Source organism: Lepidothrix coronata, unplaced genomic scaffold, assembly GCF_001604755.1.
Source record: "Lepidothrix coronata isolate B3197 unplaced genomic scaffold, Lepidothrix_coronata-1.0 Scaffold38, whole genome shotgun sequence".
In the NCBI taxonomy this organism is placed as follows: Eukaryota; Metazoa; Chordata; class Aves; order Passeriformes; family Pipridae; genus Lepidothrix; species Lepidothrix coronata.
This window is the reverse complement of record NW_016690218.1, coordinates 6,076,825-6,093,358: the sequence shown is the minus strand read 5'-3', so window position 1 is coordinate 6,093,358 and position 16,534 is coordinate 6,076,825. Positions and strand designations below refer to the sequence as shown.

Genomic DNA, 16,534 nt, shown 5'->3' with positions numbered 1-16,534 from the left:
CCAGCAAGCACCGTCTGTGAGTATTGTGGTCATCTTAAATTCATGTCAATACATTTTTAGACACCATTTGACAGTCCTGTATTTTGTGAATTTTTCTCATGTTAGTATGAAATACACAAACCTGCTTATACTTAATCTTAGAAACATTTTTTTCCCGGTTTGTTCAGATAAATCTCTTTGGCTCAGCAGCAAGCCCATTCGTGTGCAAGGCTGGAGCTCTGTGTTGTAGCCCTTTTACTACTTAATCTTGTTCATGTTGGTTGGTGGGAAGATTTGTCAGTGATATGCAGCATTTAAGTGTGTTTGTTTAATAAACCTCAGGCCTGATGTGTCAAACTAGTCAAATGTCAGTTCCAAATTTGAGGGCAAAGTGGTCACACACAATATTCAAACAATGTGTGGGGTACATTATGAAAAAATATCGGAGGGCATGACTCCATAGAGGAAATGCTGGTGCTATATAAGACCTCCAGAAAGTGGAGTTGCTATACACAATAGTTATTGCTGTAGACCACAAAAAGAATAACTGGTTTTCTTGCTGGATTTGAAGATATCTGTCACTGCTGTATGTGGAGTGTTCATATCCCTAGTAGAAATGAGAATGCATAGCTCAAGTCTTCTCTAAGTAAGGGGTAAGCTCCAGCTGAGGACTGCATCTGGAATCACAATAGGTGGAAAATATCAGCCAACTGAAAGTAGATGTTGGAGATATTTACTAGGTAATTAATAGAAATAACTACTTTCACAGAGACAGCTCTTCAACCATGGAAGTTAAGGCACCAACACAGTCACCTTCTGGAGTGGATCTCAAATGGTTTCTGCCCGTTGGGTGGAATGCCTAAATTTAAGGCCTGCTCCAAACCCTCTTGAAGCTATTGGAAGGCTTCCCATTGATTTCAGTTTGTAGGCAATGAGTATGAGCCTTTTTCAGCTTTTAATAATAATTCCTTCCCTCAAGGAAAAACAGAATCTCATTCCAAATATTTAGATTGCTAAAGAAAGGCATGTAGTACTATTTTCCACAGTATTTTTTATAGACACAGGTTCCACTTGTAGGTAAATTTTCATGCCTATTCTCCCATAGGATGTTGAAAGAAATTCTGTGAAATGATTCTTTTCCATGAGATAGGAAGAGGCAGCTTTTACGTGGACTAATGATTAAGAAATCTTTTGGGGAGAAAAGGGAATATAAAAAAGATATTCAAGAATTCCTTGAGCGAGAGAGTATCAGTAGTCTGAAGCAGACATTTCACTTCTGTTGTTTGAGGACTGGGACCATGTCGATGAAGTTGACCGTATGACTGAAGGTCTGCTTGCAAGGGTTTCTTGGACTGGGCCCAGAGGCTCCTGTTACTCGATAACTGCGCTGCTGGTTCACAGCAATGGGGAGCAATGAGCTACAGCTTACACTGAAATAGCAGAGGCAGCTTCCTGCCCTGTGCTGCATCTTGTGGAGACGTGTGGACACACTGGGGGAGATTGGTGTGATTGATGTTGCTGAAATTGGAGTCCTAAGGAACTCAATATTACACTCATTTGTACTATGTCACACTGATATGGAGAAGCGTTAAAATAAGCGACTTCTAAAGTGTTTGCTGATGGTGCTGCTGATTTAAGCAGGATTATAGCCCATTAAACACCCGATGTATGACTGTCTTTGGCCATTTTACAGATACAGCCTCTGGCTTTAAATGCTTGTGACTTATACCCATTTGTTATGGTGAGTAATTTTTTTAAGTGGTTGCAGAGACTTTTAAGAGAATGGTTGTGGGAGCAGTTTTTGGTTTCTCTTGGTAAATCATCTTCTGTCTTTTAGACAAGTCTGGATGTTCAGCACCCCAGTGTGAACAACTGACCCATGGATAGTGTCGCTGGTGATAGGGGGTGGGAAATAGGGGAGTTAGCCAGCGGCAAAGATAGCAAGAATAATTTCAAGCTTTTTAGTGGCAGAAACCACAGTTGAAGCAGCATTTCTGATGTATCTATCAAGACTGAAATGGAAGAAGGCGGTGCGCAGGCGGTGCGTGCGATAGGAGAGCAGCTACCATCCCTGACTCCTAGATCCCACCTAGTTAACTCCTTGCAGCAACACACCAGGCAGCCAAGCACCGGGTTAAAATCAGGCCGAGCCGAGAAGGACGGAGCCGCCCGGCTCCTCAGCCCCGCGCAGCTCTGCTGCGAGGGCCGAGGTCTCCCCGCTTGTCCCCCAATTCCTACTAATGTGGTGACATTTCGGACAGTTCAAAAGTTCACAGGGAGGCTCTGGCGAGGCAGCCGGGTGTGAGGCTGGAGCGGGGACCGCCGGCAGGTCCTGCCTTGCCAGAGGGGGTGGCCGGTGCCTTCTCCTCCTCTCCTCCCTCCTTCCCTCCTCTCTCCTCGCTCGTTTCCAGGCGAGACCTTGGTCTCCGCAGGTACCGCTCTGTCTCCCCCGCCGCCTCCCCCCTCCATCTTTTCCCCATGTCCCCGCAGCATCTGCTCGCCGCCCAGCCGGGTGCCAGCGCGGAGGGGCGCGCATCCCTGGCGGGCCGGGAGCGGCGAGGAGCGGAGAGGGGCTGCCCCCCCCTCCGCCGGGGGGTGCGGAAGGGGGCGCGGAGGGGCGGGGGGGACACACACAGCCAGCGGTGCGGCTGCCCCGCCGCCCCACAAAAGGCACCGCCGGGCTCGGGCTGCTCCGCACGCCCCGCGCAGCGCAGCACACACGGACACACACATACACGCACACGGGTGGGCACGGACACGCTCGCACACACTCACGCACACTCGCACACTCTCGCACACACGGGCGCGCCGCGATGTGCGATGCGCGATGCGCGACGTGAGGCACCTCGCACGCCCCGGGGCCGGGGGGAGCCGGCGGGATCCTCGTTGCCAGCCCGCCCGCCCCTGCCGCTCCCTCTCCTACAGACCCATCCATCAGCCTCTTCCTCTCGGTCTGCTCCAGCCTTTCTTTTATTTTCCTTTTTCTTTTCTTTTTTCTTTTTTTCTTTTTTTTTTTTTTAATTTTTAATTTTTTTTATTTGCTCTAACTGTATCTACCCAAGCTCTGAAAAAATGCCTGCCCGTGGAGCGAGGAGAGGGCACCGGGTCGGTAAATAAGAAGTGAGTACGAGCACAATGGCGTGCCTCCCCGCTCCCAGCCCTGCGGATGCTGCATGCGCCCCTGCTTCCCCCGCGCCGGACCCCGGGATGCTCCCCACGCCGCCGCGGTGGCTCGGGGCCCCTTTGTACCTTGCCTGGCTCCTTTCCCTTCCCTTCCCGGCCCCGCTCGCGCCGCGCCCCGGCCCCGCCGCCGGCCGCCTCCCCCCCGCTCCGCTCCCCGCAGCGGAGCATCCCAGCCCGCGGCAGCTGCCCGGGGGCTACCGGGGCTGCGCCCCTCGGGGGCAGCGGACGAACCCCGGCGCATTGCACCGGCCGCGGGGAGGGGGCGGCGGGGCGGGCGGCGGAGCGGCGGTGCCCGGTGCCCGCTCCTTTGTTCACCGCCGGCGGCCGCGGCGGGTCGGCGCTGCTCCGGGCGGGCGGGGAGCGGTCCGCGGCACCGTCCCTGGGGGCTCGGAGGGTCTCGGGGGCTGCGACGGGAGACAAGGCGGTGGCGAGGAAGGGCTTCCCCCGCCAAGGTGTGGAGCAGGGGGCGGGGGGGCTGTGCCCGACCCCCGAGTGCCCGTGGGGCGGGGGCCGGGGCGGTGGGAGGCGGGACACCGTGGGGTGCCCGGCGCCCAGCCCGCGGGCTGTGAGGGGTGTCCCCGGTCCCCGGTCCCCGCCCGACCCGGCTCGGGGCTGCCACCCTCCCTTCCGACCCCTTCCCCCGGCGCCGAGGTGTGTGTCAGAGCCCGGCGAGTGCCCACTCGGTGACTGCCAAGGGCCATCGCCTCCCCTGAAGGGACGCGTCCCACCTCCACCGTCCTGAGGGAGACTTTCCTCTAGATTTAGATCTGGGCTTTTCCCACCGGCAGCTGGAAGCGTTGTCTTGGCCATTCAAAACATACTTGTAATTCAGAACAATTTAAATATAGATTGTGTGGTCACTGCTGTGGCCATCTTCCCACAGGAGACCTTTACCTGCACTTGATGTGGAGGATTTTTTTTTTTTGGTGCCCATGTAGTTGCTGGTAGTCACATGAGTTATCCAGATACTTGATAACACACTCAGATGCTCTTTTCCTAACCCGGTGGGTTTTTGTAGCTGTAAATAAAAATACCCACTCTAACAAATGTATCACTCTTCCAGTAAGTACACATGTGTTTTACTCGTGTTTTCTGAGAGGTGTAATCGATATGCAATTAGCACTTTAAGACCAGTAGGTTGAGCAACGTCTTGTTTTTACGGTTTTGTCTGGGGAGTTTGGAAGTGATCTCACAACTGTTCTCAGAGAGAATTTGTCAGAGGACAGTACAAAATAGGTGAAGGACAGAAGGTTTTGTATTTTCCTGCTACTTCTGAACACTGAGGTAAAACACAGCTGGAAAGCTGCATAGCAGTGCTCAGGAGAGCAGCGGACGAAAAGAATGTCTGCAGCAAAATACTACCTTGTAGTAATTTAATGAAATGCAAGAGTGTAGCTGAAATCTGCTTTTGGAAATGATTGCAAATGACAAAGGGACACACATAGAAAATGTTGCAAATGTGTGTATGCCTGTAAAATGGATACTACTACTCAGAGCAACATGTTGATTTGCTGTAAGGTGCCATGGGGGTAAGACAGAGATTCAACAGTTAAGAATTCCAATTAGAAGCAACAGAATTTATGTAATTGCTTGAGAAGAAGTTCACTTAACAAAATCTGAGTGGCACTGTAAACATTAACTTTTTTTTTCTGTTTTTGCCAGTGGCGGCACCTGACTTGCTGGATCCCAAATCGGCTACTCAAAACTCCAAACCAAGATTATCATTTTCCACCAAGCCTACCGTGCTTGCTTCACGGGAGGAAAACGATTCGGCTATTAATGTTATGAAATGGAAGACAGTCTCAACAATTTTTCTGGTGGTAGTCGTGTATTTAATAATTGGAGCAACAGTATTTAAAGCCCTGGAGCAGCCTCATGAGACCTCCCAGAGAACCACCATTGTGATTCAGAAGCAGACGTTTGTATCTCAGCATTCTTGTGTGAATGCAACAGAGCTTGATGAACTGATTCAGGTAATCCATACCAAACCCTTGTCACCATGCCTTAGAGGAACAAATTATACATGGTAGTAGTACAGTGATAAGGGGCAAAACCTTTGTAAGCAAAGATCTGTATTGGCCAAGTGATGTAACAAGTGTTAAGACCAGAAGTTGAGCAATGGCATTTTCATGCAAAGCCTCATGGTTGAAAAGCTATTGCTATTTTTAGGTCCAGTATGCTTTGTAGACAGCCTTTTCACTGAAGCCTCCCATTATGCTAATTAAATGATTATTCATCAGCAATATATATAATTAATAGTTCACGAAGGAATTGGTGTATTGATTGTGCCTTACTAATTCTGTCAATATTTGAAGTGCCTAATTCTGAGGAAGAAACTACACCATCCATTGCCTTGAAGGACTTCTAATTTACTGTGATTTCATCAGGCTAGCTTTCCTTCCAGCTGTATATTTCTTTTTATTGATTTTGTTTTAAGACAGGAAAGTACCATGGACTTCCTATTTTGATCTTAAATCTCAAACTCCTCTGCTTCTTAAAGGCATATCCACAAATGATGTGCATTGGTGTGTTCCTACTAACGTGACTTTACCCTTGCAGGTCACTTCCTTCAGAACCATAGGAAATATTTATTTGCAGTAACACAGAACCAGATCTGGAGTCCCACTCTAACCTAAATCCCATGTTCTTAGGAATATCCAGTGGCACTGGAGGGAATAGCAGGGGGCTGCTAAATAACATTGGTTTTGGGGATAGGGCAATGAAATATGAGGCCGGAGTTACCAAGAATTAGTAAGGATTAACTCCTTCTTTAACAGTAGCCATGGGGCTGTCTGGGTCTACAGAGCCTGAGATGAGACAGGGGAGAGCAGGAGAGGGTGGCCAGCATCCAGATCTTGGTGAGCAGGAGTTCTGGAGCATGCCAGTTGCATGGGCAGCAAAGCTTTGTGGAGGTGTTTTTTGACAGCAGATATAGCTGGGAGTTTAGAAGTTGATTTTACCTCTCTAGACTGATCTGCCTTGAGCATCAGCGTAGATGTGATGCTCTACGTTTTTTTCAGTTTAAAATGCAGAGTTCTGAGGTACTGAGTTATTTTTATGGTGCACTACTTTTGAATTTTAAAGGTAAGCTGGGAAAAAGTCTTGTTTATGATTTCTCACCTGCCCTGTTGCTAAAATGTGTTCCAAAATTGCTACCCTTTAAATGGCTGTCAGATAGTTCCTATCTCCATGAATCTTGACTAGGCACGCCTGAGGACATGCTGCAGATAGTAATTTTGATGCTGTGTAGTAACTAGGTTTCAGTGGTTTTACCAGCAGATGTGAAATAATCTTTCAGAGAAATATACAAGCACATTCTGATGAAAAATATCTCTTGTAGCTACTATAAATAGCCCCATATGAAATTTTTAGGTCAGATCCTGTACTTATGAAGATAAAAAAAGAAATTTTGAAGCAATATTATCTTACATCATCTGTGAGATGGACCTTAAGGCAAAAGCTATTGAAGTTTGCTGTGGAGTACTTAGATATTTTAGCATTTATGATTCTTTACCCAGAAGCACAGATTGATAATAAAAAACCACTCCATCAGCATTCAATGCCCATTTGATGTTCTGTGTAAAATAATGAGTTTCAATACAATCATTAGAACACAGATAACCATATCAGCACTAGCTCCCATCTTCACTAGTGATCTTGGCATGACCAGAAAAACACAGACGTGTGAAGCATGAGGAGGGGACACAGCCTTCCACTGCACATGGATGACAGATAGTTGTGGGAAGAGTTTGCTTTGCTTGTTGTAGGGCTAAATGAAAAACTTAATTTCTCCTTGTTCCCTTCTGCTTCTCTGTAAAGAAGAATACCACGATGTGGAGGTAGGAATGTGCTGTAACACTTCTTTTATAGAGGAAGAGTTGAGGCACAGGGTACCCCTTTAGGTGCCTTTCTTTAAGCAGAATAACTGTTAATGAATTACATCAAGTTGTTTAAGGACTTAGAAATTCTACTTGTCCAAAGTAAAATGGAAAAGCAATGGTAAAAGAGAACCTCAAATTAATTTTTCCAGGTCTGGGTTGCTGTCTTAAACATGGGGTCATGTTTCTACCCTAGTTACCACTTTGTCACAGAAGCTGAATTACTGGAATACATTTTGTCACTCTGGGATTACCTCTGACAGCTATTACAATATAATGCAGTATGTCTGCAGTTTTTGTTGGATGTCTATATGAATAAAAATAAATAGTGCGTGCAAGGAAAAAGTAAATGATATTTAAGGATTCACTAAAAGCTGTAAAACTGAAAATTAATATGTACTAGGGTAGAAGGAAGCTGGAATGATTAGTGGGTGTAAAGAAAATTACAGACCTTACAGTATGTAATGTCTTCTTTAATCAAGTATTTACCTTGAGTCAAACTATAATGAAAGCCATTATAAACTTTTCCTTTTGAACTTAGTGCCCTGGGAATCCAGGAGCTGTTTTGGCCCTGTTTCATGTTAGTCATTGCTCAAGGTGCTTTTCATGCCAGGCTTTTTGTATCTTCACAACTTCTGCTCTGCCATTTAATCCCAACTCAGAAGCAGACTTGACTATCCCAAGACTGTCCAATGCCAGTATGATATGTGGTAGCTTAGTCAGGTGAGCATATTGGAGAGATTAGTTGGAGAGCACAAATTCCAGTAAAAATAACTGTACAAGCGGAATGACAGTCCAGTTTCTTTAGCACTCAGGAACCAAAATCTTCCTCTTGTCACAAACCTGTTCACAAAAGAGTTGTGTGTTTCTATGAATACACACAGGATAGTGAATTTTCCCTTCTTATATTTTCTATCCTTATTTTATCTCACCAATCACCAAACTCTCTCCTGGTACAACAATATATACTATTGGGAACTTTTCAGCATACGAAGTTTTATTCCCTGGGTTTAGAATTCCTGAAACTGTGTATTGTCACATTGATTCTATGGCTCCTCTAGGTGTAGTAGGTGAGAATTATACTTTTATAGACTTAATATATTTTATATAGGTGTAAAATGTGGGGCATCGGAGAGCTATTATGCAGCATAGAAAATGTGCAAAGTTAATGAAATAGAGTGCTCTGATGATGGCAGCCAAATAACTTCAGCTCCCTCAGAACAATTACTTGGGTGTTCCTCATAAGCTTTCAGCCCAGTCAAGCAACATCGCTCCTGTGTTGACAAGGAAGTGGTCTTTGTGACCTTCTCTATCTGTGACTTCCATTGTCCAGTGTAGCAAATCTCCCTCAGTCTAAACCACTTCAGTTACTTTTTGCCTCACTGTAACAAAATATAAGGAACAACAGCAATATATGACCCTGAGAGGTATAACCGGGTATGTAATTATTTTGATACTTTGTGAGCACTTCTATTTAGTACCATATTAAAAATGTGCAAAAAACATGCAGAGCATACCTGTACACCCAAGAGGCCATTTTTTTCAGGCAGTTTGAACTCCTTTTGCTGTAGCCAGAAGCCAGTATTAACAACAGTATTAAGTGGATCACTGCATGCTGTACCAAATGGTGCTGAGGTGGGCTGTGCACGACACTCACTGGTGGTATATCTAAATCTACGACTAGAGAAACATCCCAGGAGGGAAGCCTGTGGAAGTATCAACACTGCCTTGGTGAGTTTAATGAGAATACAACGGAGCAGCAAGCTGTGCGTGGTCTGGTGCTAAACTTAAAAAAAAAAAACCCTTTAAAAAAAGTTTCAGTTGGAAGGTCTCAAAAGGATCTCAGTTATTAACAGATGAGAAACCATTGGTTTGGTGAAGGTTATCTGTGATATCCAATACACTATAAAGCTGTAGAAAGGGATGTGATCAGATACTTTTTGCTGCTATTTCTTCTTTTGGAAGAAGAACACTCTACAATTCATCCACTCTACAATTCATCATGAATGGTGTTTTGGTTTCTCTGTCTATGCCTGCTCTCAACTCGGCCCTGCCATGCAATGTGAAGTAACTGTCAGGTGACAGAATAAAAGAGCAAATGTAGTTCAGATGGTGTGGATTTAATGTATATGTGACCAAATATATTAACATGATCTTCATATACACTAGGCATTTTTTTACATCTCATGTCTAAATTTTTCCCCCTCCACTGAGCTTTTTGTTGGCAGAAGCTGATAGAAACCTGGGAGTAATCCAGCTACACACACACAAGCAACAATAAGCATTGAAGAATGAAATAATTCTCTAAATGAAGCACTTGTATCTAATTATTTCAATCTAAGTTTCTTTTTGTTTGTTGACTGTTCCCTATAGCAAGCTTGCCACTAAGCATTTGAAATGATAGAGACAGTTTCTAAACTCAGATGCACAAAGTGTATTGCCAAGTACCTAGCAAAATTTCCCGCTGCATTTATGCACCTGCCCGTAGTAGCAAATGTAAAGAAATGTTAGGTTACATTGCTGATGTTTGCAGTCGTGTACTCCTGCAAAGCCACAAAGTACTTGTGTCTACCTTCACATTGTCTCCTGGGGTTGTCTCTGGGAACAGGTGAGCCTGCTGAATATGATATCCAGCAACTTCATAAAGTTGTCATTTTTGTTTCATACACCTCATGCCCTTCATAGGTTCCCAAAGATCCTATAGAGGAAATGAGGTGCATGAAATAACAATGAATTTGCTTTCCCCTCACCCAGAATTCCTGTTGTTCCTGGGACATAGGGATGTGACCAGTATTTTGCACTGTGTGATGTCTTGGCAATGACAGGCAACTGTTTGTCCCCCCGCCAAAGAAAAAGCTGATTAAAAAAAAAAAAAGAGAAGAACTCTCTATGTAAATATCACCTAATTATGTTTTGCTCAGCAGTTATCTGTTTATGTTGAACTTTTTAAACCAAAATGGAAAAAAATTTCCTTTTAATATCCAATCATCGAGTTGTTTAGTGTATTATTTTTGCATACAAAAATAGGAAATATGAAAAATTTCACTTATATTATTTTAAATACCTAGACTGTCCTAGTAAGCTGGTGTGAATTATTATCGTTATCTTAGGGAGTAAATTCTGAAAATTAATGAAAAGTTTTCAAGTAAAGGTACAAAGAAACATAAGTTAATAATGGAACATATTTAATTTCTGGTTCCTTTAGCAGAAAAATCCTTCAAATATATTTGTTCTGAAAATCCTAACAAGTGGAAAAACACAATTACACTAAACTGCACAATCTTTTAATGTGTTCCAAGTGCTGTATGTGGTAATTCTTGTCTTATAAAACCCTTGTTTTGAAATCTAAACAATTTCAGAATGCTGCACCAAGCTGCCTCAGCAGCAATATTTTTGTAGAGTTTTAAGTCCAGCCCCTGCCAGGGTATGTGGCTTCTTCTGAAAACTGAATGCCCACAAAAATGTGCTTGCATTTAAAAGAAACAAACAAAAAAGAATTAATGAACCAGCAGGATTAGCTGAATTGACTTTGATCCCACAAATTGATCTCCTTGGGTCCTCTGTGGGCTTGTGGTCAACGAGGGGAGAAGAGCTCTCTGTGCAAGGGTCCACAGTCGTGTGCCATGCCTGTTTTCATCTTGCATTTACATCAGCTGCATTCTCCCTTTTCTTTCCATTCATCTCTTAGATTGTGAATGAGACCAAAATGTGTTGGGTTTATTTTTAATTTCCCTTGAGGAAAAATGCAGTTTTTTCTTCTCAACGAAGCCTGACATAGTTATGAATGACATGGAAGCAGTGTTTTTTTAATCAAACTGGCATCACCAGTCATCATGGCTTCTTATGTGACTAATTTCTTATAAAGATATTTTACTTTAAAATATGTGTTTGCTGTGGCTTCATTTTTATAGTTGAAGATAGGTAGCTATAGAAAGTTGCACCTCCACCAGTAGCTGATTTTGTGTCTCTTTCATGGGCTTCTTTACAACTTACATTGTAGCCCCAAGAAAATTATTTTGGAAGAAAATAAATTTTCAGGAACATGTTGTTTAATTTCAACCAGATAAGCTCCTTGAGGCGCGTTTCCCTGCTTATGTAGAAAACTGTTAAAATAAAGAAGTGTACATCCTTTCTCTCTCAGAGACTAGAAGGTATTTGAGCTTGCTGTACAATTTTGGTAGATTCAAAGATCTTTTTTTCAGACAAATCCAAAATTTATTTAGACAAAATTAAAATTTAAAAGCTAAATCTATTAAGGTCGAATCAAATGTTGTTAGTTCTTTGAATCACAACATTTGTAGATATTTTCAGTCCTATGAGCTGTAGCTTGTGGGTCCTCTAAGCAGGAACTTTTCGAAGGAGTTTGAATGTGCCAGTTTAAACCCTAAATATTCTTAGCCTCTTCCTTTTGCAATTCCTTACAGCCTCTCCAAAAGGAAGCAGGAACCATCCCATGTCTAGATCCTAACATGGAAGCAGCAATCATTTATGCTTTTTAAACCTTAGAACCTCAGAACCTCAAAAAGATTGATAGACCAGTATAAAAGAAATTGATGGTGCAGAATATTTTATTTATTTGTCTGGGGATGCAAAATATCATTGCATCAGCATTTATCATGATATTCAAAATATCATTGAATCTGCATTTCAGACATGAAGCTTATGACAAATTGAAAACATCGGTAGCAGAGCTGCCTGTTGACGGTGTTTTCAAAGCAATGAAAAAGGAAATTAAGGACTTTTAAAGTAGTTAAGCCATGCAGTGCAGGAACTGTACTTTGAGTTGTTAGCCTGTGCATGTGTCTGTCCTTAGTAAGGTGTCTGCCCATCAGAGCACTCAAGCTTATATACTCTTAACTCTGCATATCCTGGTAGTCCTAACTGGTGCAGTAAGATCCTGTTTCTCTTTTCCTCTTGCTGTGCCTGTGTTTCCTTTTTGCTTCACTCTTGTCAGAAACAAATGTTCTAATGTTTCTGTCTCCTTCCACAATAAAGCACCCCCAATTCTACCTTTATCTCCAGACCAGAGAAATATTTACTAAATGAAAGATCTCTGTGAAAGACCTTTGATCACAAGCTTCTCCACACAGATACACTCCACCTGCTGTGGTGGAGTCTGGATGGGTTGCAGAAGCCCATGGGTTCTGTGTACTCCTTGCTTAGGTTCCTGCTGTCCTGTCTTAGAGCCAGATCCCCTTTTCTGGCTCTGTACTCAGCTCCTGGAGGGAGGGAATTTTTGTCAAACTTTCTGTTGCCTGGGAGCATTCCCTCCAGGGACAGGACAGCTCCCTTTTCTGTAGTTATTTCCTACATGGTGGTTAAACACAAAGAATTTTTTAAAGTGGTTTTTATCCTTCACAAGCTTAAGAAAAATATATTTTTTTGGGGAGAATAATAAATAAATTCTAACTGCCCTTGTCACTTTGTTCAAGCAGATTGGTTTCTAAAACAGATAATGCCCTGGCATACATTTCTGCTTCCCCAGGTTTCAAACTTTTTTTGCTGCTTCTGGTGTTGAGGCCCTTAAAGATTACATTTGCTTCAGATGAACAGTTTTATAGGGACCTGGAACTTACCTAGCCTGATTGCATCTGAGTGACAGCTTTTGGCTTAGAAAGGGTAGCAGATATGACTCATTAGTAAGTCAGTCCTGTTGAACAGCTGTTTGAATAATTCTGCCAGTCTGTAATTTCAAGAAGCAAAGCCTTCTTCCCCGAATGTGTATGTATATATACATACATATGTATGCACATACAGAGAATTTATATACATATAAGCCCATGAGGTTTTTAATGCTTATTCAGAAGTAATGTTTTTCAATGTTTATATATGTTTTTAGTTCAAGTAGATAATGGAAGAGCGTGAAAAGTGTTCTTTAATTCTTACACATGTGAAGTACTACTCTCCAGTGTAGAGTACAGTCATATGTTATACAGTCTTAAAAGAAAAACAAGGAGTCACAGAATTATAATACATCATTGAAATCTCTTTCAGCATCAAGGCCCAAAAGTGTGTGCTTTTGGAGGCTGGAGAGTTGTTGCTAAGTGTTAAAAGCATCCTGGTGTGCCTCTGAACTAAGAACTAGAATTTCCATTCCTTGTGAACAAAAGCTGAAATAAAACCATATGACCTGTGCAGTAGCTGGGCCTCACGTGAAACATCTTTATACTGGTGAGAGTGCCCTTGTCGAATGGCAACAGAGCAGTGAAGGAAGAAATCCAGACTGAGAAACGTTTTCAGAAACTTTGAGACATATCTGACTTTTTGACATCGCTTGGTAAGTGATTGCCAGGAAGCACAAGCTAACTCCTGCCAGGTTGGGTAACAAAAGAAAGCACGCTCTGGATTTTATCAGAAGCATAATTTAAGGTGCTTCTATTTTAATCCTTTGATAGTAGAGCTGGGAGTAATGAAGTGTTGTGTTACATCATTTCATAAAAGTGAAGTGACTGGAAGATGGTACACAAACATGTACACAGAGCCTGGTGAGGAACAAGGAGATGAGCATTAGAGTGACTGATTTGACACATACTTACTTCTGCCTGATTTCCATGTGAGACAATAGTTGACTACCAGAGGCTAGCCTTCACACTTTATAACCTCTTCTTACTTCTGCTGTGTCTCTGTAGACCCCTGCTTAGTGAATGTAGCTCTATGGCCAACAGGCTGGCTTTTGTCAGTCATCTCCATTGACTCCTTGCAGGGTCAGAGGACCAGAGGATGAAATCCCTGACCTAGAATTGTCTTCTGTTTTCACAAAATGACTGTGCTGTTTGAAAGACTGTTTTTATCTCTTGTTTTGACAGAAGTCACAATATACTATGTCTTAATCTGCAAAGGGTAGTTCAGCATGGCCTCTACAGACAGATGCCTGCATGAACACAGGGATCTCATAATACAAAACTCTGCAATGTATTTACCAGAAAGTGTCTCTAAATTACATAGGAAATGAAAAACTGACATCCAATTAAAATGTGATTTGTATTGTCACTCTCATTTTCCCAGTGTTCTGATTTCAAGCAAAAAAGTTACAGTGTGAAAGCAGTACTTATGTGTTTTTTGGAGCTCAGGTCCTGTTTTCGAAAGAAAGGCAGGTCATGCCTGGCCTATCCACTCTGGGCTCAGGCATCTTTACCTCTTTTCTGTTTTCTCCACTAAAGCTTGTTCCCAAATATGGCTGCAAAGCCAGGTAGTTTGGATGTGTGAGTGTAATCCAAGTGAGGGTATAGTACAGAGCTAGCCTAAGAATTCACATAACCTAAAAAACGGGAATGAAGTTTCCAAAGTTTTTAAATATTTCAAAATTTTGTCTCAATTCTCTTCACTATGGAAAAAAAAGGCCTTGTTTTCCACCATTATGAAGACAATTAAAGAAGAAAAACATATTACTCTTAGTGTAACCATATAATAGTATTCTTACATTCATTGCACATAGAGGCCTTGATTGGGTACCAGTGCTGATTGACCACTCCTCTGCTCAGTCATCAGTCATCTTTTATGAAACCAGTACTAGACAAAGGATCTGGAAGAAGGTAAGGCAAGTGAAATAATTACATAGTTTCAGAATTTAAACTGTCTACATCCCTATTCTAATGCTGACTGGTTCCATATTGCTGAAGCAAAACTGATTTTTAAGTCAGAATTCAGTTTTTAAATGGAATAAAAAAGAGAAAAACTAGAAAAATTGCTCCTGGGGAGGTCAGTTAACTTTAATACTATAAAACAATGTTTATAATTCCAGAAGTTCTTGTGTTAAGATCACACAAAGTATTTAAAGGCTGCAACATATGATGACTGCATAGACTATATAGAGTTTCCATGCTTCCACTTCAAGGTTTGGAATGCAGAGTTACTGTCACTATTGTGTCAGTTAGGATAAACCAAAGGTCTGAAGTGACAGAAAGAAGTTAGGAAGGAAGAGAGGAAAGAGTAGCGTGCCAGACTTATGACAAATGAAGTGGCTGTGTTTGCTCTAGTAGTAAGGCATCAGTCAAGAAAAAAGGCTGAAGACCAAGAATAAAAGTGGCAGAGAATTGAATCTGACAGCACTGACAGTGAATAATAGCATGTTACTTGAAGGCTAAGGCTGAGACCTAGGCCCTTAGTGAATTTAGCAGAAATCAGCTGCATGAGCCTGGGTTTTTGTTCCAGGCTAGGGAAGTGTTAATATCTAATATTCCAGGTAAGTTTGTGCAGTGGACATAGTCAGGAAGAAGGTGCTACCCTGAAATTAGTGCCCCGAAATGTACATATGTTAGGAGTTGTTTTCTTTTAAAATTATTCTTGGGAATAGTCTTAGACAGGAATCTTCTTATTGTTGCTGACCAAACTAAGAATAAAAGTTGTTCTCTGATCCAAAGAACTGAAAGTGCAGTTACTCTTCCCAAAAAATCTATGAGCAATATTCAAAGACTTTATGACACAGTAGTATTGATCTCAGTGAAACAGCAACCTGATTTAAATGAAACAGAAACCTTACCCACCTGTCACCCTTGTTATTAAGGGAGAAGACTCTGTTATATAGAAGATTCTGAAGGAAAATAATGCAGCAGCTTTGTAAAGGTTTAAATCTGGCTTCTCACAAACATATTTACTGTGCAGGGGAAAGCACAGTAGTGTGTTTTTGGGAACAATAACCCAGTGATGATGAAGGCATCATGTGGCCCTTTATGACTAAAGCTATGTTTAAAACAATCAGGAAGGTAAATCAGTAAATGTACAAAGAAAGTCAATGAGAAATACTGGCAATAAAAAAATTACTTATATGCAATATTCAGCAGATTTTTTAAAATATATGAATATATTATTTAATAAGAAAGAGTCTAATTTGGAAAAATAGAGGAAGCTGATGGGTCTGTAAGATCATTAATTTCTTGAAGGAGACAAATTAGAGATTGCTATTCAAGTGTTTCTCATAACAGAACTTAGAAAATTACTTTGAAGCATATATGAACTCTCAAAAGGGAAATGCTTTTTAAATGATCCACAAGCAATTTGCAGAACCTACTGCCACAGAATGACTTGGCAGTCAAGTGAGCTCCAAAAGTAGTTAGATAAATTAATGGTAAAACAATCCACCCAAACCAATCTGAACACCATGATGCAGATGCAGTCTCCTACTCAGAAAGTCCCTAAAAGTATTCATAGTCAGAACTTAGGAGGCTGTATCACTGAAAGCAGCCCTGATTCTTTTCCTAACGAGCAGTTAGATAAAATCAGAGACATAATAATAGTGGTTAATTGTCTTTTGTAGGCATCTGCTTTGGTTTGGGGAGTTCTGGGTTAAGATGTATTGTTTTTCCTGTAAGTCTGTAGGTGCGGTATTTGTAGTTCGGAAATGCATGGCTGTAATGGATGTTTGAGCAGTCTAGATTGGCACACCTTTCATATAAAAGACACTGGGGTAATATGACTTCAAAATGTGCAGTGATGATATAAAACCCCGAAAACATTTTACATCATGATCTGTATAAAACTTGGTCTTGCTGGGCTGT

At 42.1% G+C, this 16,534-nt stretch overlaps 1 protein-coding gene across 7 annotated transcripts in view; it reads left to right on the top strand.

Moving 5' to 3' along the window:
- KCNK2 (potassium two pore domain channel subfamily K member 2) overlaps positions 1-16,534 on the top strand; it is a 109,451-nt gene that overhangs the window by 28,450 nt on the left and 64,467 nt on the right. For 5 of the 7 annotated variants that reach the window (XM_017812965.1, XM_017812964.1, XM_017812969.1 and 2 more), the window contains one exon: positions 4,825-5,135. In XM_017812965.1, the coding sequence (XP_017668454.1) occupies positions 4,825-5,135 (311 nt within the window). Of the gene's footprint in view, positions 1-2,308; positions 2,412-2,908; positions 3,100-4,824; positions 5,136-16,534 lie in introns of those variants that run through there. The other 2 variants (XM_017812967.1, XM_017812966.1) reach the window with 2 other exon arrangements.